At 34.3% G+C, this 27,711-nt stretch overlaps 1 protein-coding gene across 2 annotated transcripts in view; it reads right to left on the minus strand.

The window, feature by feature from the left end:
- The window catches only part of HMGCLL1 (3-hydroxymethyl-3-methylglutaryl-CoA lyase like 1), a 216,597-nt gene extending 190,041 nt beyond the window's left edge, over positions 1 to 26,556 (minus strand). Inside the window, exons 1-2 of one of the 2 annotated variants that reach the window (XM_044673535.1) lie at positions 26,434 to 26,541; positions 24,704 to 24,706 (exon numbers count right to left, since the gene is read on the minus strand). In XM_044673535.1, coding sequence (XP_044529470.1) covers positions 24,704 to 24,706; positions 26,434 to 26,541 — 111 coding nt within the window. Of the gene's footprint in view, positions 1 to 24,703; positions 24,707 to 26,433 lie in introns of both variants that reach the window. The other variant, XM_044673536.1, reaches the window with a different exon arrangement.
- Between the last annotated feature and the right edge of the window lie 1,155 nt (positions 26,557 to 27,711).

Genomic DNA, 27,711 nt, shown 5'->3' on the forward strand with positions numbered 1-27,711 from the left:
AGTGGCATGGCTGGGTCAAAGGGCAGATGGTCTTTTAAAGCCCTTTGCAAATAGTTCCAAATTGCTCTCCAGAATGGTTGGACCAATTCACAACTCCACCAGCAGTGTATCAGTGTCTCAATTTTGCCACAACCGCTCCAACATTCATCACTTTCCTTTGTTGGTGTATTGGTCAGTCCACTAGGTATCAGGTGGTACCTCAGTGTTGTCTTAATTTGCATTTCTCTAATCAGGAGGGATTTAAAACACTTTTTCATGTGCTTATTGATAGTTTTGATTTCTTCATGCGAAAACTGCCTATTCATGTCACTTGACCATTTGTCAATTGCGGAATGGATTGATTTTTTATAAATTGGACTTAGTTCCTTATATAGTTGAGAAATTAAACCTTTGTCACAGAGTTTTGTTATAAAACTGTTTCCCCAGTTTGTTGCTTTCCTTCTAATTTTGTTTGCATTGGTTTTGTTTGTATAAACAATTTTTAATTTGATATAACCAAACCAAAGTCATTCATTTTACATTTTGCAAGGTTCTCTATCTCTTGCTCAATCTTAAATTCCTTCCTTTCCCACAGATTTGACAGGTATACTTTTATTTATTTATGATTTCACTCTTTATATTTAAATCATTTACCCATTTTGAACTTATCTTGGTTTAGGGAGTGAGTTGTTGATATATACCTGATTTTTCCCATACTGTTTTCCAGTTTTCCCAGCTGGGGTCTTTGGGTTTATTGAACACTAGCTGCGGAGGTCATTACCCCTAGTCTAGTCCACTGATCCTCCCTTCTGTCTCTTAGCCAGTACCATATTGTTTCAATGACCACTGCTTTATAATATAGTTTAAGATCTGGTGCTGCTAGGCCCCCATCCTTCACATTTTTTTTTTCATTATTTCCCTTGATCTATTGTTCTTCCAGATGAATTTTGTTATAATTTTTTCTAATTCTATAAAAAAAGGGTTTTTTTTTTTGGTATTTTGATAGATATGGCACTGAATAAGTAGATTAATTTGGGTAGGATTGTCATTTTATTATATTATCTTGTCCTATCCAGGAGTAATTAATGTTTTTCCAATTGTTTAGATCTAGTTTTTAATTGTGTGAAAACTGTTTTGTAGTTGTGCTCATATAATTCCTGTGTTTGTCTTGGGCAGATAGATTCCTAAAATATTTTATATTGTCTAAAGTGGTTTTAAATTGAGTTTCTCTTTCTAATTCCTGCTTACTACCTATTTCCTCCTTGAGTTCCTTCAATTTTTCCTTTAGGAATCTAAATGCTATATAATTTGGTGCATAAATGTTTAGTAATGATATTACTTCACTGTTTATAGTACCTTTTAGCAAAATGTAATTTCCTTTCTTATCTCTTTTAATCAGATCAATTTCTTCTTTGGCATTGTCTGGTATCATGATTATTACTCCTACTTTTTTTACTTTAGATGATACATAATAAATTTGCTCCAGCCTTTTTAATCTTGGTCAAAAAGGATTTTCGTGGTGAAACAGAGCTGCTGCTATAGTTACTCCTCCATATTGTCTCCACACCCAAAAGTCCCAAAAAGTTCTATTTTTTAACATTTTTATTATTTTTTTAATTTTGAGTTTCAAATTCCCTACTTCCCACTAATCTCTCTACTACACTTTGACAAGACAAGAAATATGATACCACTTAAATGTGAAATCATGCTAAACATTTCCATATTACTCATGTTTCAAAAAAATGAAAGAAAAATAGTGTATATTTAAATTTGTGTTCAGACAACATCGTTTTTTTTCCTCTGGGATTTTTTATCCTACATCCTTCAGGACTGCATTAGGCCACTGTATTGATCAGATTAGCTAGGTTAGTAACAGTTGACAATTGTACAATATTGCTTTTACTGTGTAAAATATTGTTCTGATTCTGTTCACTTCACTTTGCAAGAATTCATGTAAGTCTTTCAAGGTTTTTCTGAAAAACTATCATACTCATTAATTCTTATACTATAGTATAATCCTATCAAAATCTTTTACCCCAACTTGTTCAGTCATTCCTCAATTGACAGGCATTCTCTCAATTTTTAATTCTTTGCCACCACAAACATAGCTGCTATAAATATATTTTTGCATATAAGTTCTTTTTTTCCAATCTCTTTGGGATATAAAACTAATAATAATATTATAGCTGGGTCAAAGGGCATGTAGTTTTTAAACTCTTTGGAGAGATTTCCAAATTGTTTTATAGAATGGACGGATCACTTCACAATACCAACAATGCATTAGTTTCCCAATTTTTCCACATAGGTAATTTTCCAGCAGTTGTCGTTTCCTTTTTCAATATTAGCCAGTCTTATAGGTGTGAATACCTTAGGGTTGTTTTAATTTGCATTTTTCTAATCAACAATGAGTAGGAGTATTTTTTCATGTGTCTAAAGACAGTTTTAATTTCTTCCAGTTCATATTATTTGACTATTTATCAACTGGAGAATGAGTCATATTTTCATAAAATCGACTCAGTTCTCTATATATTAGAGAAACAAAGTCTTTACCAGAGAAACTTCTGTAAATTCCTCCCCCCCCCAATTTTCTATTTTCTATCTAATCTTGGCTGCATTTTTTTTCAAACTTTTCTATTTCTCAACCAATATCAAATCATTTTGATGATTATTGCTTTATAGTGTAGCCTGAAATCTAGTTAAATACCACATTTTTAGAAGGATACTGAAAAGAAACTCCATTTGGCATAAAAAAATCTAATTAAGGTGTTAAGGTGGCTTGTAATAATGCTATAAAATGATTGGTGGAATTAAATGAAGCTGTTCAGCCAAAAAAAGAATAAGACTTCTGGTCAGGAAAATTAATAACTCCTCTTTTAGAGGGTTGTTATGTAGAACAGAGACTGTATTTCTTTTTCTTGGTCCCAAAGGTAGGAATAAGAGTAAAAATATGCAGCATGGCATGTTTCAGCAAGCTATAACTAAAAACATCATAACAGTGAATATACAGAATCATTTAACTTAGAAGGTAGTTAGTTCCCAGTTATTTTGGATCTTTTCATGTTTGATGATCATTCATTGAGATTGCCCTAAAAGGGCTCAGGTACAAGTGAGAATAAATGATCATTGTCGTAAATTTCAAAATTTAGTTTCTATGATTCCATGTATTTATAAATTTATGAAACTGCTGAGGGTATAAGTTCCCCATTATCAGGGTTTGTCTTCAAGGGGAGGGGGTGAACAGAAATTTTTCACACATTCTGTAAAATTACTGTTCTTAGTTCAAGCATGTGTTAGACTAGAAGAGAGGTATCAGACATGTAGCTACTCCCAAATGCTGCCAGAATCAAATTAAAATGCAATTAGAAACACTGAACAAAATTTTTAAAAATGCAACAAAACAGAGAATGTCAACATATGGCTTTCTAAGTTAATATGTGGCTTCAGGGAAATATATATATATATATATAGAGAGAGAGAGAGAGAGATGTTGTGGTGGCCCCCATTTCTATTTGACTATGATTCCAATGAACTAAATGATTCTTAAGATTCCTTCTACCTCTAAGATTTAATTTTTTTATTTTATGAAATTAAATTTTTACATGCAAAGGCAATACACCCATTTAAAGTAAGCTCCCCTTAGAAAATCAACAATTGATATTCAAAAAGGATGGCATGATCTTTACAAAAAAAAAATTCACTCAAAAATGTTTCTTTGCAAAAGCAGAATAATTTCTCTACTGCCTATCCTTATATAATGATTTCTTGTCTTTTTAGAGCTGTATACTTTCAAAATTTTTTTACAAATATTATTTCCTTTATCATAAGAGTAGATAGGCCTAAAGACATTAAATAATAACTAATTTCAAAGGTTATTTATCAACATCCCCTTTGTACAAAGCATTCCCCTAGATAAAAACACATGAATAAGAACCTTCCTTCAAGGAATTTATAATTAAATGCAAGTCAAGTCATTTACAAAACCACTGATATAAGACAAATTATGATAAATACAAGGACAGAATGTTCAGATAAAGTGCTACAAGGAATTGAATGAAGAAGAAGGTAAGCCCCAAAAGAAGTTCCTAGAGGGCTTGGAAATACCTGATTAAAGAGGCCAAAACAAAAAGAGTGGGTTGTGAATAGTCTAGGTTATCTGGAACTTAAAAGTATAAAGGAAGTAGTAAGAAGAGAGGGGGAAGAGGAGGAAGGTCAAGTAGAACCAAATTGTACAGGAACCTGAATTTCAGAATAAGGAATTTATATTTTATTTAGTAGGAAATGAAGACCATTTGAGGGTATTTAGGAGAATCATTTGATGAGAATGGTACTTTTGTATGAATCCTGTGGCAACAGTATGAAGGATACACTAGAAAAAGGAAAGCAGAGTCAGTAAGAACAGTTAAAAAATATTAACAGTAGTTCACAATTTGGGGTTAAATGACCTATATTAAGAAGGTAAGAATAGGAGAGATAATTCAAAAGCCAAATCTCATTTAGGCAATACCCTGAAATTAAACCAGGATACTACAAATAATTTGATTTTAATAGGGAAATATTTCTGTTTTGAAACAGCAAATAAATTTCAAAATATCTTTATTAAAGCTTTGCTTCCTTTACACCAGCATTATTTTCCAATAACCTACTTACCCTGGGGAGGAGGGGGGGGGGGAGTTCCTTTCTTTGTAAGAAAGATGCATAGTCAAGCAAAACAAACATTGGACATGCCCATTCATATATGGCTTATTCTTTAGTTATATTCCACCAAGTCACTACTGAGATGTTGTAAGTATATTTTTTTCTTCACACCTCCAATGTCACAATTAGTCTCTGCATTACTCAGAATTCTGAATTCTTTCAATGTTGTTTTTCTATACACTGCACTGTGGTCAGCATGTAAAATCTTCTCCATGCTTACTTCTCGCTGCATAAGTTAATTCAAGTTTGGTGATATAATTTCTTTCAAAAGCCATTTCTGTCAAATATGAAAGTTACTGCTAGCATGCCTCTGTCAAAGAGGCACAAACACATACATACATATATGTATATATATGGATATATACATATATAGACACCCACATAAGCAATGAGTGGATTTGAGATGAGTTTTTTGTGTGACTGAACATTTTATCCAATTTAACAAGCTTTCATGTTCATATTTTCGAAGCATACATTCAGGAGAAAAATTAAGTTAAATGTAATATTTTGATTCTAAGTGAATGGATTCTAAACGATAGCAGGCACTCATAGGTGAAATATTGAATAGTAACTACAGCTGTTTCTTGACAGGCCCTGAAAATTCTTTTTAAAAAATAGTTCTAAAGTACTAAGTACAGAGAGGGCTGCAAATTATTCTCAGCTTTTAGGACTGACCATGTTCACAGGATTACCAGTTTTCTATAAAACACAGGACTTGAGTTACGTAAAACATTGGAAGGGAAAGTAATCTTTGCTCTGAAAGGAAAATACTAAAATATAAATTGATTCTTGCTTAAATAGGACTAATGTTTTGTTAAGCTGTGGTAGTTTCTTTTTTTTTTTTACAAGTGAAATAAATACAGATTAAATAAAGACCTTAAAAGGGGGATGCCAGAGTCTATACACCCAGTGGGTTACAGATGTCAGAAAGCAGTGGCAGACAGCCACTCCACTTCCTCCCATGTCCAAAAACATTTGGAAGGAAAACCCAGAAGGAAAGAAATCTGACAGACATGTTCTTTTTGGAGTTTCCTGCCTCCTTGTTTGCCAAGCCTCAGAGACCCCATCCTTTGTTAATAAAGTTCACCAAAAAAAAAAAAAAGACTTTATGAAAATGTCAAGTTCATGGAGTGATCTTTTTAATAAAGGAATTTCTATGTAGTTTGAGTTTCCAGACATATGTATTTTCCTGCAGTGTTCTCTCCTTCCTCTAATATTTTTAGAACATTTTGTCCAGATCTCTTCTTTGAGATCACCATATTCTACTTTATCATATTTATAAGCGAATATGCTATATCTTTCATAATAAAAAATAGTAGTGTAGCATTTTAATTCTTGCATAGTACTTTACATAAATTATCTCATTTCATTCCCTCAAGAACTATTTGAGGTAGGTGTTGTTATGTCACTTGTCCAGGACCACAAGGTAAGTGTCTGAGGAACAAATCAGAAGTTAGGGTAAGGTCAAAACAACAATACAAATAATATTAATTTTTTTCCCTAAGTCAATTTGAGTCTATAGGGATCATTTCTATTTGAGTTTGGTACTACTGCTCTATACCACCTAGCTAAAGTGATAAGAACATTTAGGACAAAGATTATGTCATCTCACATCTTCATATTTTTAGTTCTAGGTATGTTTCCTTGTTTGTGGCGGGAAATTGATCAGGGTTTTATTTTTTGTTTTGTTATGTTTTCCCTAAATATATATAAAGTTTTAACAAACTTTTTTTGACATTTGGCCATCTATGCTCTCTCTCTCCCTTCTTCCCCTTCTGTCTCCCTGAGATGGTAGTTAATATGATAGGGTTATATATTCACTATCATATATATTTTTATTTTACCATGTTGTGAAAGAAAACATATATTACTTATATAAGAAAAAAATCATAAAAGAAGTAAAGTGAAAATTGGTATGCTTGAATTTGCGTTCAGACTCCCATCAGTTCCTTCTTTGGCAGAGGATAACCCATCAGTGTTTCTTAATGGAAAAACAACCTAGAAAGGCATATGAAACATTTGCTATAAGCAATAAACACACGGGTGAAGAGATTAAGCCAAATAGAAAAAACTCAAAACTTATGCCTGGACACAAGTTTGCCAGGTAATCTTGAGCACATCGGCACATTACCAAATTATTTGTTTCTATTCCTTTTCCTGGACAATGGCAAAATTATACAAGTGAAACACACACACACACACACACACACACACACACATATTTAGAAAACACTAAAAGCCAGCTCCAATTTTTGTGGCCTTCATGACAACAGGGCAAAAGGGTAAATGATAGCTTTCAAAAGTATGCAGTTACCAAAACTGCAATCCAGTATAAGAGAAAGAAAACTGATGCAAACTAGAAAAATTACAGTTAAAATTAAATGCTTTTATATTGGGTCACTGAAGATAATCCTTCTTTCAACTATTTAGGAAATAAAGGTTGGTAACAAAATAAAATTAAACCAGATAAATATAATTTGTGATACATATTCTGTATATTTATACTACATTATACATTACATTTATGTATGACAAGTATCCACATGTTATATATTTAGTAAAGAGATAAAGGATTCCAACCACATTTAGAAAACTGGCAGCAATTTTTTGTTGCTTAGAAAAAAGCAAAGTATATCCAGACAGCCTCTCAGAAAGTTTAAGCCCTAGATTGGGGGAGTCAGGGGCATATTAGAAATAATAGAAGAGGTCAAAATCTAGTTGGGTAGAAAGAGAATGTCCATGTACATCCTAAGACTTAGAAACAATATCAACTACTTAAAATAGTCTGTGGATGAACTAATTAGATGGATTAAATTAATTTCACAAAAATATGCCATATTCACTCTTTCAATTCATATATACATTCATTCATTCATTTTTTCAGGCTCTTAATAAATACAACGTATAGTGCTCAGCTTTGAGAGAAATAAAAAAGGTAAATACACTATTCTTTCTCCTTACAAAGGTCACGTTCTAGTAGGGGTGAAAAAACATATACATATAAAAGCAACACAAATTAGAGTGCAAGTGCATAAAATAAGACTAAGATGCTATGAGCTCACTGGAGGAAAAAATCACTTCCAGATGTGGGGATCAGGAATCTGTTTTTAAATGAAAAAGGTAGTATTTCAGCTAGGCTTTGAAGGATGGATATCATGCTAACATGAAGAGATAGACAGATAACTCTGTGGAACAAATATCCAAAGTAGAGGAAATCTACAAAGGCAGAAAAATAAGGATATGTTTTTTGAGATAACTGAAAAATCAATTTAGCTACTGTGAAGACAGTCTGGTAAAGACTGGAGTCAAATTGTAGGTGATCTTGGATGTCACTCTAAGAGATTGGTCTTTATTTAGTAATTCATGGGGAATTGAATTTTTTTTTTTGAGCAATGGCGTGACATGATCACAACTATGTATCATTTAGAGTTAGACCAATAAAACAAACAAGTTAAATGGATGACAAAGGGGAAAAATCAGAGAAGGGAAAACTGTTAAAAGGCATGTAAATAGAACAAATGAGAAGTAGTGACAAAGTATTCTTGGGAGAACTGTGAAACAATGCAATCCTTCTGGAAAATAATTTTAAAATCTGCTATAAAAATGGTTAATTTTTTTACTATCCTTCGAGCCTATGTATCACTACTCCAAAGGTCAAAAAAAAGTGTAAGGTCAAATGTGCACCAAAATATTTATGGCAATATTTCTGTAATAGCAAACAAGAAGAACTAGAATCAAAATGGTGCCTGTTGATTGGGCAATGGGTGAATAAATACATATGATGCAATAACATTATCCCAATGATGAAAAGAATTCAAAGAGATTTAGGAAAACATAAAATTATGAGGAATAAATTGACCAAAATCAATCAATCAAGAAGTATCCATTAAGCACCTATTATGTGGCACAAATTGTGTTAAAACACTAGGGACCCTGTGTGACCCTGGGCAAGTCACTTGACTCCCACTGCCTACCCTTACCACTCTTCCACCAAGGAGCCAATACACAGTATTGACTCCAAGATGGAAGGTAAAGGTTTAAAACACACACACACACACACACACACACACACACACACACAATACTAGGAACCCAAATACAAGGAATGAAACTATATCTACTGGTAAATCACTTATATTCTACTGGGGATGATAGTGAATACATGTATAGAAATCTTGCATAATATCAGACATCTTGGGAATGAAGTCACTAGCACTAATAACTTGGAGTGAAGATAAACCAAGAAAGTCTTATATTAGAAAAGAAAGATTGTGTGAAGTAGAAATGAGGAGGAAATAGATTCTAGGCAAGTGGGATACCCTGTGGATAAAGATACATGATGAAGTATCACATCTGATGAATAGCTAGAAGGCCAGCCCAGAGTACAGAAGAGGGGAAAATGTCCAAAGACTGAAAAAAATAGGTTGGAGCCAGGTTGTGTAGGGCTTTGATTGCAAAAGGACTTTATATTTTATCATAGTTGCAATAGAAAGTCATTGGATTTGGGTTTTAGAGTCAAATGGTCAGATCAACACATTTTACAACATTTTAGTGACTTTGGGGGTATGATTAATAGTAGGGAAGGATTAAACTAGTTGATAAAGATACACTATAGATTTGAGGGAGTGGTATTGATAGAGGATATAATCTGCTGGAGAAATGGTAGGATGAGATCAAAACGTAATAAAAGGCATGGAAAATCACCTTTTTGACAGAGACTAGGGAAAAGGAGAAGTGATAGAGAGGTAGAATGGGAGAAGAGGGAGCTTATATAGAATAGTTTCACTTTTCTCATTAAAGCAAGAGGTGAGTCCCTTAACTGAGGGAAGTTGGGGTGGGTTGAGGGTGGGTATTCAAAAGAGAAGAAAAGAAGTGGAACAACGTCTGCAGGAGTAGAAGGAATCAACAGGAAAGGAATAAAAGATCTGCTTTGTTTCAATGAGAGCACAATTGAAAAGGGATAACATAAATTTGCAAAGTATACTTTCAGGAATGGGTCTAGGGTTGAGGTTTGGCAAGAAAAGATCAGTGATAAGAAAAGGGGCTAGAATTTGAAAACAGAGGACAGTTACAAAAATGCCTAACTAGTGAGTTAATGTTGGAGACAGGAGAAAGTGAAGTCAGAGCAGGAGTAATAATGGTCTTGGAAAGTACAATAGGATAAAAGGATCAAAGGTCTCAGTGAGGATACAGAATAAGTTTAGGAGAAGAGAGACATAAGGAGAGGTAGAATAACAGGATTTTAAGATCAAATGAAGAATGAAAGAGTTTCAAATTAGGAAAGTAAGATTCGTGGGTAATGGTGAGATCAATGGTATAACTACCCCTAGGTATGGCTGTGTCTTGTTTCTACCTTAACAACTTTTATGTATGCCCCTTTTCTCCCTTCCGACACAGCTGTTACCCTGGTCCATACCCTAATCACCTCATTTCTGAACTATTTCAATAGTCTGTTAGTTGGTCTGCTTGTCCACACATTCTAGTCAACATTTTGTGCAGATATCAAATCTATCTTCCTAAAGTTTCCTGGCCTGGAAAAATGATATACTTTGTTTGGGAAGGTGGTGTATGTAGTAATAGCCAGCCATGTTTCTTTTTTAAAATATAAATAAAACTATTTTAAAAAATTAAAGAATCAATTGGGGATGAACCAAGATGGGAGAAGGAACTGAACATTTCTGTAAAATTTTCACAACTCAACCCTCAAAAGAACTTTTCAAAAAGTACCTCAAATTAATTTCTGAGTTGGGGGAAGGGAGTGTTGGAAAAGTCAAATGTTTGATCTTTCCAGTCCAAGGAAAGATTAAGAAGAAGCAAAGAGAAATCTAGCTGTAGATGCTAGAGTAAGAGCTGGCTAAGAATACATAGAAGAAGGAGACTTCGGGAACTAGGGAAGATAATAGCACTTTAAGAGTAGCAGCAACAATAGTGACAACATCAAGAATGGTAAGAGGACTAAATTCTTGGGTAGAAAAATATTACACCAAGGACTTTTGTGCTAGCACAGGAAGTGGGAATGGATGACCTTTTGACAGATCCTTTGCCTACTAGCCAGTTCTGGGTCCCAGGGTCAGGGTGAAGAGTAGTGATTATCATTTGTAGTTGTTGCAAGGAAGTAGAGGCCCTACCTGAGAAAGAGAGATCACAGACCAAGAGGAGAGTGACAAGAACTCTAATCACACCATACCAGGACTTGAAAATATCTACAGTCAAAAATTAAAAGGAAAAAAAAAATGCAGGTTGCACAACAGTACATTGAGAATTAGAGTATAATAAGACAGAGTCTAGGTGAAGATTGAAGCATACCTAGTCACAGTTCTAGGGCCAAGAAGAGGACTAGCCCTTATGATTACAGAGGAGCAGAGATTTTAGTGAGCACATCTTTCCCAGTATCATACTAACTTGGAAGCACGAAAAACTTGCAGACTCCCAGATCAGGTTCTGAAAAGAATAGCAAGAAAAATTCTGAAGCTTAGGAAAGTGCCTAAAGGAGACTGGAAAAATTAGTAAACAAAAAAAAGAATTTGACTATTAAAAACAATTATGGTGTCAGGAAATATGAAGACAAACTCAGAAGAAAACAATCTGAAAATAGCTATAAGCAAAGTCTCAAAGGGGAAAAATTGTTAACTGGAGGCAAGTCCAACAAGAATCCTTGGGAGAGTTGAAGAATCACATTAGAGTGGTAGAGAAAAAATTTGGAAAAAGGAATGTGTGATGGAAGGAAATTATGAAGAATATTAATGGCTTGTTAAAGAGGTATCAAAAAACACTGAAGAAAATAATACTCTAAAAAAAAGAATTGGCTTACTGTAAAAGAGGTATAGAAATTCACTGAAGAAAAGAACTGTTTAAGAAGCAGAACTAGGCAAATGGAAAAGGAAGCATGAATGCACACAGGAGAAAATAATCCCATAAAAATTAGAATTGGGCAACTGGAAGCAATGACTACGAGAGATCCAGAAACAATAAAACAAAGTCAAAAGAATGAAAATATTAGAAAAAAGTGTTAACTATCTTATCAGATAGAAGAGCAACTAAATGAATTGTTCACTTCCTATAACCAGCAAGAACTGAATCTCATTGATCTACCCAAGAGAAGCATTGGGCTTGGGTCTACATAGCTTCTTCCTGATAGATATCTGACTGCCACCAAAGAAATCTGGCTGACTTTCTGGGACATCTGAATGATCTCAGGGCACACCTGACTGACAACCTTGGAGATCTGGCATAGAAACCAGATGCCAGATCCATGAATCTCAATTATCTAGACGATTTATTGTCTGTATTAAATGTACTAAACTATGAATATTCAATAAAGTAAGGAATTTAAATCTTGAAAAAAATTCATCTATATCAAAAAATTAAGAAAATTAAGTGAATTAATGAAAAACCATGTGAAGGTGGTTCAGCTACACTGGATCTCAAACTATATAAAAAGTAGTAATCATCAAAACAATATGGTACTTGCTAAGAAATAGAGAAGTGAATCAGTGGAATAGATTAAATACTAAACAGTAGTAAATGACTATGGTAACATAGTGTTTGAGAAGTGTGAGAAGAACATGCTATTTGACAAAAATTGCTGGGAAAACTGGAAAATAGTGTGGTACAAACTAGGTACAAATCAACATCTCACACAATATACCGAGATAAAGTCAAAAGGAATACATGACTTAGAATTAAATAGTAATACCCTTTATGTAAATTAGGAGAGCAAAGGATAGTTTTACCTGTCAAACCTTTGGAAAAAGGTAAGAATTATGTCCAAATAAGAGACATAGAACATTATGAGATAAAGGAATAATTTAATTACTTTAAATTTAAAAGGGTTTTCATAATCAAAACCAATGCAACCATGATTGGAAAGGAAACAGAAAACTGGAGAGAGATTATGGCAAATGTCTCTCACAAAAGCCTCATTTCTCAACTACATAGTCAAATGTGTAAAATACAAGCTATTTCTCAATTGATAAATTGTCAAGGGATATGAATAGACTGTTCATCAAAAGTATCTATAATCCTAAGGTAAAACTATTCCAAATAACTATTGATTAGAGAAAAGCAAATTAAAACAACACTAAGGTATTACTTCATACATAGCTAATATTGCAAAAAAAAATGATAAATGTTAGAAGGGACATGGGAAAATTGAGACACTAAGACATGGTTGGTGGAGTTGTGAATTGATCTAGTCATTCTGAAAAGCAATTTGGAACCATGTTGAAAGGGTTATAAAACTGTGCATACGTATACTTTAACATAACAACACCACTACTAGGTCTTTATCCCAAAGAGAGAAAAAATGAGAAAAGGGCCTATTTTTACAAAAAAAAGATTTAAAGAAACGCTTTTAGTGATGGCAAAGAAATTAAAATTGGGTGAATGTCCATCAATTAGGGAATGGATAAACAAATTATGCTATATGATTGCAATGGAATACTATTTGCAATAAGAAATGACAAATGGCAATTTCAGAAAAACCTGGAAAGACCTTTATGAAGTGATGCAAAGTGAAGAAGAACCAGAACAACAGTGTTACTCAGTAACAGCAATATTGTACATTGATGAATTGTGAATTATTTAATGATCCAAGACTGATTATAAAAATGCTATTGACTGTCAGAAAAATGACTGGAGTCTGAATACAGATTGAAGAATACCATTTTTCACTTTCTTTCCTTCATGATTTTTTTTCTTGAATGCATTGTATGTGCCTTCTTATACAACATGACAAATATGGAAAAGTATATTGCATAGTACAGTGATGGGCAACCTTTTGAGGTTGGTGTGTCAAAATTTGCCAAAAAACCAAGCATAACCCAGGTGGTGTGTCACTTCGAGAAAAACCCCATAATTTTGCAATGTTTATAGTTTAAATAACAAAAATGTATAATTATAATATATAACTGTATTTAATAAACCAAAATAGGTAAATTAATATAGGTAGAATTGTCATCTATAATGCACAGAGTGTCTACACTACAGTACAGCAAATGTTTCATCCTCGGCATGAGGTCCCATACTTCTCTGTATGCAGCCACGTGCCATGGAAAAGGGCTACACATGTCAGTGCTGACACATATGTCATAGTTTTGCCATCACCAGCATAGGAGATAGCACAGGCATAACATACCAAATTTCTTACTATTTCAAGGAGAGAAAAGGGAGAGAGAGAATATGGATGGCTAAATGTCAAAAAACAAATGTTGAAAATTTCCTCTATAGGTAATGGGAGAAAATATAACAAAATATTACTGGAGAAAGAATTAAAAAAACAGAGATGAGATTGATGGATTGACTTATTTTGGGCCGGACTGCTGCTTGGAATTACAGAAAGTGCTACATAAATTTCTACATGCAGGCAAGCTATAATATTGGATAACCAGGAACCAACCTAGCTGACTTTAGGGAAGTTTGCAAACAGGATAATTAGAAGGTAATGATATTTTCAGCCATACTATTCAAACAACAAGCATTTCTTAAGCTCCTAATATGTGAAAGGCACGGTACTAGCACTGTTCTGAATGACTGATAACTGGTTCCTAACCTGGGATCTACGTATTTGCAAAGAGATCTGTGAATGATTTGGGGAGGGAAGTAAACATGGTGGGCAATTAAAGTTAACCTTTAATTCAATTCAATAGGTTTCCTTTGCAATTCCATTTGTTTTATTTTAAGCATTTAAAAACATTTCTTTAAGATAGTTTCCCATAGGCTTCCTCAGACTGCCAAAGAGGTCTATGAGACAAAAAAAAAAATGTTAAGAATTGACTGTTAGTCTACTATGTTATGGAAAGGTTGTTATCTATGTGGGTGGAAGAAATACCAGAAACAGTGATATTGCTGTTCCCTGAAGTACTGAAACTTGAAGTAATATTCAGTAGTTAAAAATATTTTTTGATAGACAAAGGAATCGGAGATCAGGGTTGCCAAAAATGTTATCAGGGCCAGATGGAGAGTCTATAAGCCAGGAAGGTCTGGAAGGATGTTGGTCAGAAGCATAGAGAAAAAGTAAGCTGACAGTGCACAGGACTGTATAAGGATTAACAGTAGGTGTAAAAATACAAAAGTGAAATGTAGTATTTCTTCACTTTAGGTTAGAAATTCTCAATCTTTATATGCTACATTACTCCTTGTCCTTATTAACTAGGTTTAAATATCTATTCTGTTTTCCAAATATCAAGAGTTCTTCCTTTCAGCATCAGTATAGTTTGTAATATCAAAGAGGAAAATAACTCCAGAACTGCTCAAAGAGGGAGAAAACTTTTATTGGCTTTCATTTATCACCATTCCTACACAGCATTTTTGAGTTTCTCTTTCCTCAATCTCTATAGCACCCAATAATCTTTGTCTCTGGAACAATTTAAAAATTTCACTTTCTTACATTTGTATAGGACCTAGAATCGAGGTGCTACACACATGGCTTATTGGTCACATGCAGCACCCCAAATGTCTAATATGATTAAAATGTAATTGGCAAATATTTAACAAAATTATTTTTTAAAATCCTGAAGTAAAACTACATAACAAACTAAAATGAAATGGATAACATAATAAGTAATAATAGATACTAAAACAGATAATTTTAAAAGTCATTATGTAGCACCCTTTTCTGAGTTTGACATCAGCACTACAAAGGCTGCATGGCATTGTATAATGGTCTCCAAAATAGGGATTATAGCCTGACACCAAAGAATCTGTGACAGACCTTTCAGAGTTGGAGTTATTATTTGTAGGAGTTAAATTAATGTCCAATACTTCAAGTATTATTTTTATAAAGTTTATTATGTGACAAAACAGAACCATGTGACTAAGTTTTTTTCTACCTGCTCAAATTTCCCATCTCCACCAAAGCTACCACAAGAAGGAAAAAGGGAGAGAAATGGACTTCCACCCAATTTATATCCTGTCTACATCAGCACATAATGACAGGAAGTGAGTGGGGTTCTAGACATTGTAATTTTGCTGGGGATTATAGTTTTGCTGGGAATCATAATTTTGCTGGGGAATTGTAGTTTTTAGGGTAACAGATTCTAATTATACATATTTAACAATCTTATCTGTTCTAATGAAAAGCACTATGTGCATTTTTTTCTCTTGATCTATAATGCCTTTCCATAAGAAATAACAAAGAGTTTAAATTTTTTCTAATATGAAAAGACTTACAAGAAGTTACAAAAAGTAAAATGAGCAAAACCACAAGGATATTATCAATAGCAACAGGAACATTGTTTAAAGAATGACTTCTGTATATCCCCCTCCAGAGAAAGAACTGATAAATAGCAATAAGCAAGACATAGTTTTATATATACATTTATCTTTTTTGTCAAAAAATACCTTCCCTAATGGGGCAAGGGAGAAAGTTACCTAAGTATTTAATGATAACAAATAAACAAATATAAATTTAAATAAAAAATAAAATTATGCTGATTGTTTTTTTTAAAAAAAAAAAAACAAGATTTTGTTAAACTTCTGAAAAAACTATTATTACTTTCTGCTGTGACTGTTTCTCACACTTAAGAAACTTCTGAACGTTCCAAAAGCTACAATTGTACAGCCCTGATCCCCTGTCTATGGAAGAACTAAGAAAAACAGAAGTGAAAAGGAAGAAGAGGACAAGAAAAATGATTAGATGACAGTAAGCCTATATCCAAGAAGCCAGGGATCTATGAAGAGTTGAAAAATAATGGGGGGAAGGATAAGAAAGCCAGCAGGAACAAGAAGAAGCAATTGATATAGGAGCCAAGAGGAGCCCCTATGTAGCATGTATTGAAGAACATAGAGAAAAGAAAATTTCTTGAACCTTTATATCTCAAGACCATTCTAGTGCAGAGATAGCCCTAATCTAAACTAAGAAAGGTATAAGAGAAGGAAAGAAAGGTCTTCCTGGGAATAATGACAGTGAACTAACTGGGCCAGAGAACTAATGGAAATAATAGAATATGTAGGATAATACAGGAGTAGCTTAAATCCTCTTCAAACAATATGGATATATTTTGAGTCCTCAGAATAAGAAAACCCAACAAACTCTTATACTGTTACCTATTGATAATTAAGGGGGGAAAAAGAGGTGAGGTCTGAAAAAACATGTCTTCTATTTCTCCTTTTTCTCATTCCTGTTTTCTTATCTCCTTCTAACCTTTTGTTGATATATCGATAATACTGGGCTGCAATAAATCCAAATTTATTTATTTACTGGATGGTAGGGAGAGATGCTGTAATGGCAACTCATGTGGAAAGGCAGCATGATATAGCAAATACAAAACTGGCCTCCAAGCCAACATAGGTTCAATTCTTTCCTTTGACACATACTAGTTGTGTACTCCTAGGAAAGCCATTAATCTTTCAGTGATGGAAAATCTTTAAAATGGTGAATTGTAGATAATGAATTGGATCTACATTGTTAGAAAGGAGTTTCCTGATTTGAATTTCCTAATAGCATTCAAATAATAGGCCCAATTCCTATCTATGTCCAGCAAATGAGTCACACTTCTGATGCATATTGAATTTATGATCAACTGTTTTCACTTTAATGAAACATAACACTATATTAATATCTTCTAGTAAAGTTAATGCTGCATTATAAGAAACACAGGTTCTAGATCAATAAAAGAAATATTGTTAATTTCAACCATATCTAGATTATGCCCAATCTATAGACTATATTCCAAAGAAAACACAGTCAAACTGGAAGCTGACCCAGAATGCTAAATTGTTTGGAAACTGTCACGTGAATGTTTGAGGAAGCCATGGAAGAATTAGTGTGGAAGGGGGTAGCTGGGTGGCTCAATGGATAGAGAGCCAGAACTAAAGATGAGAGGTCCTAGGTTCAAATCTGGCCTCAGACACTTCTCAGCTGTACACAGTATTGATTCTAAGAGGAAAGGTAAGGGTTAAAAAAAATTAGTGTGGAAAAGAAGTTTGTTTGTTTTTTTAAAGGAATATGTAAAGGAGGATGAGAGGTAGTGTTAGAAGGGAAAACATACCAGTGCATTAATAATGTAGAATTGCTATGATATCGGTGTAAAGGTATAATTTTTGTTGATTTTTAAAATTTTTAAATGTTGATTTTAAAGGATAAATAAGGGGGAAAGACTAGAATGAAATGAAATCAAATGCTATTAACTCTATACATTTTTACTACTTACTCTATGTTATTTTGAGTTCTCAAACTTAGAATAATATTCACTGGCTTTTAACATCTAACAAAATGATATAATATAAAATAATCATATAATTAAGTTCATTGATTAAAAACTAAAATAATAACATTTTAATTCATTTTTATTTCTTCCAAAAATATTTTAAAAAGCTTTTTTAAAGTATGATATTTTTTCTCCACTTTTTTTTTAAACCCTTACCTTCTGTCTTGGAGTCAATATTGACTCCAAGGCAGAAGAGTGGTAAGGGTAGGCAATGGGAGTCAAGTGACTTGCCCAGGGTCACAAAGCTGGGAAGTGTCTAAGACTTGAACCTAGGACCTCCCCGTCTCTAGGCCTGGCTCTCAATCCACTGAGCTACCCAGCTGCCCCCTTTTCTCCACTTTTATAATCACTTTAAAGAATACTTATCTTGTTAGGCACCTCAGTATAAGTTTTTGTTTTACAAATGTCTTTCCCTGATCCTTTACTCATGTCATAAAACTCAGAATATTTGATCAAAATAACTCTCAGGCTTTAACTTGTTGGAACATCTCCTTTGAGCTCTTTTATAGATGTAAATGAGTTTTAAGCAAGAATTAATTATTCTTGAGACCATAATCATACTTCCTGAGAAGTAAAAGAGATACATAATATAATGGGGAAAAGCCTAATATGTTGAAGTAGGAGAGACTTGGGTTTTGAATCCTACTTATGACATTTAGAAAATTAAGAGATTATGGAAAAGTGAAATATTTTTCAACTTCAGCTATAAAATGAGGTCAAGAACTCTTATGATATTTTTAGTATGTATTTTTATTTTTCTCTTTTGTTTTCATATTATCGACTCAAGAAAATAAAGGAAGCATTTATTAACTTCCTACTACGTCCAATAGGACAACTAGGTGATACAGAAGACAGAACATTGGACTTAGAATAAGGAAGATATAGGTTGTTCATGAATTAAAATCCAATTTCAGACATTGACTAGCTATGTAAACCTGGGCATGTCATTTAATTCTGCTTCAGTTCCTCATCTCTAAGATGAGCTCTAGAAGGAAAAAGCAAACCACTCCAATATCCTTGCCAAGAAAACCCCAAACCAGGTCATGAAAAGTTGCACATAACTAAAAAACTATTGAACAACAAAATGTAACTATGGTAAGCACTGAGGATAGTTCCTTTCTCTCAAAATGCTCACAGTCTAATGAGGTAGACAAATTTCAGAAAAGAGAAACTATGTATAGATATGTACAGGAAAATTGCAGTTAATCATCAAACAAAAGACATAAGCGTCAAGGAGAGGCTTCTTGCAAAAGGTGTTATTGAAGTCAAGGAAGCCGAGAATTAGAGATGAGAGAGGAAGTTTTAGGCATAGGTGGCATGGAGTAAATATAGCCAACAGTCAGGAGATAGAGAAGCCATTGCAAGGAGCAACAAGGAAACCGGTATCACTGGACCTATAGCATAAGACAATGATTATGCTGACTTTTAGTAAGAAATATATCAAGAAGTGGAATTAAGATACCAGAGTAAGTCAGCATTTTCGCTCAGCTCACCCAACACACCTCTATAAAAACCTAGAAAACAGGCCAGACTGAATTCTGATCATGAAAGCTGAGGGAAAAGGCACAGGGATTTACTTTTTAGCCTAGGGATACTCAGCAAGGTAGAGAAGTCTAAAGAGATTAGGATTGGGAGATGGGTAAGAGAAGGTTAGAAACTAGACTAAAGCAGAGCATAGCAGCAGTGAGTGACAGCTGCAGTAGCAGCAGCAGAGGCAGTAGTAGTGATCATTCACCTCGGATACGATTGGAAAGGACTCTAGGTTATCCCCATTAGCAATAAATAATATTTGTTCTTGGTTTTAAATAGATACCAATCATTTTGAAAAAATGTCCATTTATACTATATTTTCTAGTGTTTTTCATAGGAATGGGTGTTGGAGTTTGTCAAAAGGTTTTTTTAATGGATATGGCATATTATTCTTAAAATTTTCCTACTATTAAACCAGTCATGCAATCTGAGTATAAATCCATCCTGAGCACAGCATATGATATTTGGGTTATAATGTTATAATCTTCTTGCTAATATTTTACTTAACATTCTTGCATTAATATTAATGATAAAAATTGATCTATAGTTTTCTTTCTCTGCTTTTGCTACCCATCATTTAGCTATCAAAATCATATTTGCAGCTGGGTAGCTCAGTGTATTGAGAGTCAGGCCTAGAGATGGGAGGTCCTAGGTTCAAGTCTGACCTCAGACACTTCCCAGCTGTGCGACCCTGGGCAAGTCCCTTGGCCCCCATTGTCTACCCTTACCACTATTCTGCATTGGAGCCAATACACAGTATTGGCTCCAAGATGGAAAGTAAGGGTTTTAAAAAAAAATCATATTTGTGTCACAGAAGGAACCTGGTTTATATAGTATTAGAATTAATTTTTCTTCAAATGTTTAGTATAATGTACTTGAAAATCCATCTCATCCTTCATTTTAGGCTGAATGGCTGAAAAATTAGTAGTTTATGAATATGATGGAATACTGTTGTCGTATTAGAAATAAGGGAAAGTTTTCAGGGGAAAAAACACCTGGGAAGATTTATATCAATTGATATAAAGTTAAGAGAGCAAAACCAGTAAAATAATCTATACAGTAATATCAATATTATAAAATTAAATGAATAAAATGAAAGTAATTAATAATTGATCAACTGAATCACCTACCACAACTCAGAACTAATGGTGAAAGATGCTATCTACTTCCATATGGAGAACTGATGAACTCAGAATGCAGTTTGAAACATATTTTTTCTCTTTATTTTTCTTGTTTTTTATTCTTTGGAACATAGTTTATATATAGTAATTTGTTTTGCATGACTATACACATGTATAATGAGTTTTGTTTTGCTTGCCTCCTCAATAGGTGGGAAAGAGTATGTAAAGAACTTGGAACTAATAAAAATAAAAATTGTGTTAAAAAAAGAATGATCAAATGATCAAAGTTCCTGCTCTTTGTTGTTATTATTGTATAAATGATTCTCTTGGTTCTCACTTCAATTTGCTGGAGTTATAAGACCTTCAATGTTGCTCTAAAACCATGTCTTTCACCATTTCTAATTATATGAGAGTACTCTATTATTTTCCTATACCATAATTTCTTCAGTCATCCTCCAAATGATGGATGCCCTCTTCAGTTTCCAGTTCTTTGTTAAAGATCAATTTGAACAAGTGTGAAGAACAAGCCCAGGAAGAGTGAAGCATCTCCTCATCCTCTGAAGGACTAAATTTTACTTATAGCCCTGCCCCTATTGCAGTTGTTATGGCCCTTAACTCCTAAACAAGGTACAGAAGATTGAGAAAAGAAAGTTTGCACTAAAGTCTTTGGTGCTATCTTTGGCTCAAATTCAAAAATAGATACAGTTTTATCAACAGAAGCAACAAATAAGATAAATTATTATCTTGTCATTGGGTGCTCAGGACCAATGGGACTTTTGATCTGCCCTGTAGCTAAACACTACAAAATATGTTATCTCTCAATATTAGAAAGACAATTCCTTGAGAGAGGAGACCTTCTTGGTTTGGGTTTTTTTTCCTTCTGTGTCTTCAGAACTGAGCATGGTGCTCTGCACAAATTAAGCACTAAACTAATGTTTTTCCATTTATTTAGTCATGCATTTTAGATGTGTTTGTATATAAACATGTTAACTTGTAACATTCAAGTCATTTTGATTTACTATTGAATTACCGTCCATGTTTTCATATCCTATCCACTACTTACTGTCTCCCTATGTCACTCATCAAGATACTGTAATGCCAGGAGATTAAAAACATCAATTTGAACATTCTTTGTGCCCACTCTGAGAATCATGACATATAAACACAAAAGGTCATTATTTATATTTATAGAAAAAATAAATACTGCCAGGATCTTCCATGATTATAAATAGTTCAGTCTAGAATTTAATATTTCAGACTAAACTTGACAACTCTGGTATCACATATTTAAATAAAAAGCAGTTAAAAGAACTCGGGAATAGTGGGGAAGAGATTTTATTTTTTAGAGTTATATTGCTACAGGCAGTTAGATACCAATGTTTGGTGATGGGAGACCATTGTCCAGGAAAATATTATCAAGGCTAGGGCAAGAATTATTTCATGTTGAAACCACAGTTATTTAATAAGTCCATCAAATTTCCCAATCCCAGTCAATCACATGTTGTTATGTTTCCCCCCCTTTCCTAAATTTTTGTTATCCCCTTTAGACCTATGACTAAAATTTTACATTCTTATTGGCAATGGAAAGAATCTTTGTTTTCTGTTTCTCTCCCCTTGGAATATTCCTGCTCCATCCCTATTCCAGAGATACACCAGCTTCTGACCCCATAAATATTTAGGGAGACCTCTACATGAACTACCAAGGACCCTTAGGGATCCCTAGCTCCCAAATTAGACTAAAAAATACTAATCCAGAAAGCCATCTGAGGCTATGAGAAATGATGTCTAATACAAATCTGTCACAAAGAGAAAGTATATACTTATGGAAAAAGCACTAAATTTGGCATCAAAGAATCTGAATTCTCTTTCTGGTTCTTCTATCATATCCATATAACCAATTCCTTAGCATTTAAATTCACTCTACCTTTATTTTATTTTACCTTTTAGAGATTCTAAAATACTAAAGAAAACATTTTTAACTTCTATAATACTAGTGCTAAATTATTTCATAACCTTCCCCCACCTTTCCAATTTCTTATCTCAGTATCTTACTTACCACTTCCTTTCCCAAGTACTCTGTGAACTAATGACAATGGTCTCCTGTCTGCTCCTGGAACATGACATCAATCTCTCTATCCTAGGCATTTTTGCCAACTGTCCCTCATTCATGGAACTCTCTCCCTCTTCCTAGTAGTGAGAATTTCCAATCTTTGTTCAAGCTTTCCCTAAAATCTCACCTGTTACAGGAAGCCTTTCCCAATTCCCTTTTATTCTAGTTCCTTCCATGTGTTGATTATTTCCAGTTACCTGTATGTGGTTTATTTGCCCATAGTTGTTTTCTTGTCTACCCCATTACTTTGGGAGTAGGAACTATCTTTTGCCTTTCTTTGTATCCACAATTATTAGCAAATTGCCTGGCATGCAGAAGACACCTAAAAATGTTTACTGACCGATTGACTGATTTGAATCACTAACATTTCTTTGTAACACACCAATAGAGATATCTATAAGTACCTCAATGTAGATTGACTAGTTTGTATTCAGTCTATGTTGGGGGACCAGGACCATGACAATTGGATAATGAATCCACTGAAAAAAACAGAGAATTATATAAGAACTATTATGGCAGATTGTAATGGCAGAAAATATTGAGTTGTTCTTTGTGGTCTTATTTATAAATGAAAACTATAAAACACAATAAGATGTATATATAATGATACATATATAAATATTCAGGCAGCTACATTCAAACTAGAGTGTGTATGTGAGTTGTATACATGCATACACTTTAGTTCATCAGGTTGAAGAACTAGGTTTTATCAATCAATCCAAGATCCATGGGCTCCAAGGAACTGATTCATCCTGATCAAGTTGACTCATAAACAAGAATGAAAATGTTTTGGTATTAATGAAAAATATCAAAGAAAGAAAAGCAGATTGTTATTTGTAAAAACAATACTGAATTTGGAGTCAAAGAGAATTGGATTCATCTTCTGTCTCTTACATTTATAAACTGTAACAATCAGCAAATCTCGTAGATTTGTAATATTCAGTTTCCTCATTTATAAAATAGGGGAGAAGAATATCTATGGTACTTTACTCACTGTGTTGTCATAAGGATCAAATGGAAGAATGTATGCAAAGAACATTTATAACATAGTAGTAGTAGTAGTAGCAGCAGCAGCAGCAGTAATAATAAAAATAACAACTCACTGAGATGACTAGAATACTACTGACTGATCAAGATATTGTCTTTCAAAATTGAAAAATCTACTTGGAAAACCAAATTAACAACAAAAAGTTACTCAGGTAACCCATAGCATTTTACTAGAAAATGCCATTTAGACATTCATTGAAGCATTCTTCACTACCTTTTTTTTTTCCCCCAATTTATCATTACTACATTTGATGACAAGGTCAATTTGGAGGTAACTATATGGAAACATCAGTAACAATGAATGTCTCCAACAGTAATCTGTAAGAACATAGATAGCCTATACAAACATATTCGCCCTTCTCATTACTTTTCAATTCTCTTTTCTCCAAAAAGGTTCAAAAGGTTTTCATGACCCTAATGGAATAAACAGTGGATTTTAAAGTAGTTGGAAGAGTTGAGTTAATAATTATTATGACTAATATTTATTTAACACTAGTGCCAAGCACCATATTAAATGCTTTAAATTATTATTTCATTTGATCCTCACAATTTAAGGAGGTAGATACTACTATTATCCTCATTTTACAGATGAAGAAACTGAGCCAAAAAAGAGTAAGTGGCTTTCCCACAGTAACACAACTAGGATTTGAATGTAGGTTTTCCTGCTTCCAAGTAAGGCATTCTATACACTATACCATCTACTTGCCTGGTTTAAGTGCCAGCTCTGCTGTTTAAAATCTGTGTGATCTTGGATAAGCTGTTTTATTTCTCTGCACCTGTTTCCTCACACACACACATACAAAAATAAAGGGTTTGTCTAGACCCTAATAAGCTCTCTGGCAAATGCAATTCCTATGATCCCAATGTGAATCCTGTGGTTCTGAGACACTCTTTGCCTTATTTAATAACTTGTCACTTCTACTAACATTGCTAGAGCAGATCTCCTGAGAGAGGTAGAAATGATTAAAAACTGCTCATCCATCAATCTGTCACCCCTGGTAGTGGCCTAACACTTCCTGAAGAATAACAGGAAATTCCCATCAGATTCAGAATCTAGGCAAAAATATAGTAAATCTATATTTTGTTATAATTTTATTATAAATAAATAAACATATTTATATTTACTATATATTATAAAAAAGTAAAAAAATAGAGTAAAAAATAAAGACCATCCCCCAAAAAAAGTATGGAAAAGAAAGTGTTTTTTTTCATTCTGCCTTTCTGGGTGTCAATTTTTTATCTGTAAAATGAAGGGACTGGACTAAATGATTTCTAAAGAGTTTTTCAGTTCTAAAACTATCATCTCATGATTACTATCACTTTCTTTTCCCACACCCAACTTCAGCTGAGTGTGTTGGGGGACTGTTCTCAAGTTATCACTAACCAGTCATGTTTCAGATAATATAAATTTTGTTCTTTTAATTAACAAGTGATCTAAAATACGTAAAATCTAAATAAATATCTTTTTGGGGTATAAATGTACAAACATAATGTATGCCTCTTATACACACAAAGTTAAGAACTGCTGCTGTTGTGGGGTCAAATAAAAATACTTTATTTTACACTATTTCTTAGAAAAACTTTCATTCCTAATAGGCTTCAGAAAATTGTACTCAGCATACTTGATTTATTGCAACATCTGAATTAGCATAAAAAGTAATATTTTGTCAAAATCATCCCTATTAAAATAGGGTTGTAAAATGAAATTAGAAACAGGTTATTTGTCCTGATGTAGTTACATATATGTGTGATTACTGAGACTTTTTTAAACTATTACAAGGAAATAATTAGTAAGATTAATAAAATTTCTCTTAGAAAATCAATTAAGATTTTGTTTCACATCATTATTTCTTTTTACCATTATAATTAAAATGCTAAGGTCTCTTGGAATTCCTAACTCACATTTTTGAATGATATTTAAATTATGTTTTCATTTCCCTATCATTTCAGCTTGCTTTTTAAGAAGGAAAATAAAGAAATTTCGATATTTTTTTTCCTCTTTTAAGTACTAGTCCTACTGGAAGTGAGGAAGGCAATTATATGTGTGTTGAAGACAAGACTTTTAAATAGCATTAGACATGAGTAACAGTCATCTAACTATTGCACTTCAATGGGCTGACAGAAAAGATCTGAAATAAGATTTTACAGTTTGCAATTCCTGAGTTACATTCCCGTCACCCTCTTACTCTTTGTGGACACAAAGAAGAAAAAAGATTCTACTGATGAATGAATTAATGTCATGCTGCACAATTTGATCTTAGCATGTTTCTATAACCTTAATTTTTAGCGTCATTTCCTTTTCTCTTAATATAAGATGACTTTAAAAAGTCTCTATTACTTGCCTAAGGGGCTGGGATGAGAGCAATGTTTTGTGTTACACAAAGGGCATCGCATTGCATAACATGCCCCTGCCACAAAATAACAAAGAACAAGAACAACATGGATAAATAGGTGGATGATCTTCCCCAGGAGAATCTTTTTTGGAGGGTTGGGGGAGGGGTGATAGTATGATCATCTGGTGGATGGAGAGAGGGAAAAACAAAGGGAGACTAACCAGGGTGGGGCCTGGAATGGCAGCACCCTCGGCAACACGAGCAAAGGCTAGAAGAGACCTGGGAGAGAAAGGGGGAATGGGCAGAGGCGGCAGTGTCGGGAAAGAGCTGCTGGGTGACAGAGGGGGAACTGGGGGAGGGGCGAGTAGAGCATCCCCTGACGGGATCGGGGTGGGGCCGCACGCTAGTACCTGCGCGGGCTCGAGCGCCCCAGCCACTGGGTCCCCGACTCCGAGATGTTCCCGGAGAAGATGCTGGTAGCTCAGACAGTGCTTCACAGCTGAAGGCATGTTCCCCATGGCTGGTGCCGCTGCCGCTGCCTTGGGCTGCCTGGGGTCGCAGCTGCAATGGGGTTCAGGGCTGGCAGTGACACTCCCTCCTCTACAGCCTAAGCCACGGGTTAGCAGTGAGCCCGGGAGAAGAAGCAGCCACAGAACGCTGCTGCCACCTCCACCTCCTCCTCTTCCTCCTCCAAGGCAACCTGCTCTCGCCACTGAGCATGCCCAGAGTTATCAGCATGAACTCCGCAGGTTCTTCTGTCTGTCACCTGCCAGGCTCACCCCTGGGGAAAATGGAGAATTCAATTCAGTTCAATAGAATTAAATTTAATACAACATAAAACATGATGCTTCCTACAGGCATGGGTCAAGGAGCATTGTGATGTAGAAAAGGAGTTTCAGTAAGAACAGCTATTTCAAGTATGTCCTCTAACTTGGGTTGAGCATATTACCCTGAACAAGTCTTCTGACTTGCTTTGCATTTGCTCTCCTGGAAACTGGTAAAGAATACAAATTCCAGAACAACTTCCTTTTTGCTTTGGAACAGAGACTTTCTTAGAAGCAGAAAATCACAGGTCTGGAACCCTGACCAAAGAAAAAGTGCAAGGTACAAGTGGTGAGAGTACTGTACTGGAGAGGTGGTGAAGAGAGACATGTAAATTGAAATCTCCCCTCAGATGTTCAGTTATGACCTGAACAAGTCACTTAAAGTCTTTGCCTCAGTTTCCTCATTTGCAAAATAGAGATAAATAATAGCACTGTCTATGTGGAATCTAAAGACCCAAAACTTGTGGATTAGTGAGATCTGATGAACCCCAAGTTTTAGAAATAGCTTATAGGCTGGAGACCCCCAAAGCTTGTGCTTCCCTGTTCCCCAGAGGACCCATCCTGAAGGGAATGAATCTCAGGCTAGCAGTTGCAGACAGAATAATGGACCCTAAGGTAAATGCTAAATACCCTTTTGTCTTGGATAGTCTTCCCCTTTGTATCAAAGACCGGTCCCAGGAAGGCACACCTGGGCAGGGACCATCCTTTAGTATTCATTGTAGGTAGCCCCTTCCCTTACACCCTAGCCTCTGGTTAGGATTCTTTTTCCAAGCTTGATTGTAAATCCCATCTTTACCCTAATATCAATCATCTTTCCCAGCCCCTGGATCTTCCCAAATGGTAAATAAGTTCCCCAATTTCCTT

Source organism: Gracilinanus agilis, chromosome 4, assembly GCF_016433145.1.
Source record: "Gracilinanus agilis isolate LMUSP501 chromosome 4, AgileGrace, whole genome shotgun sequence".
NCBI lineage: Eukaryota > Metazoa > Chordata > Mammalia > Didelphimorphia > Didelphidae > Gracilinanus > Gracilinanus agilis.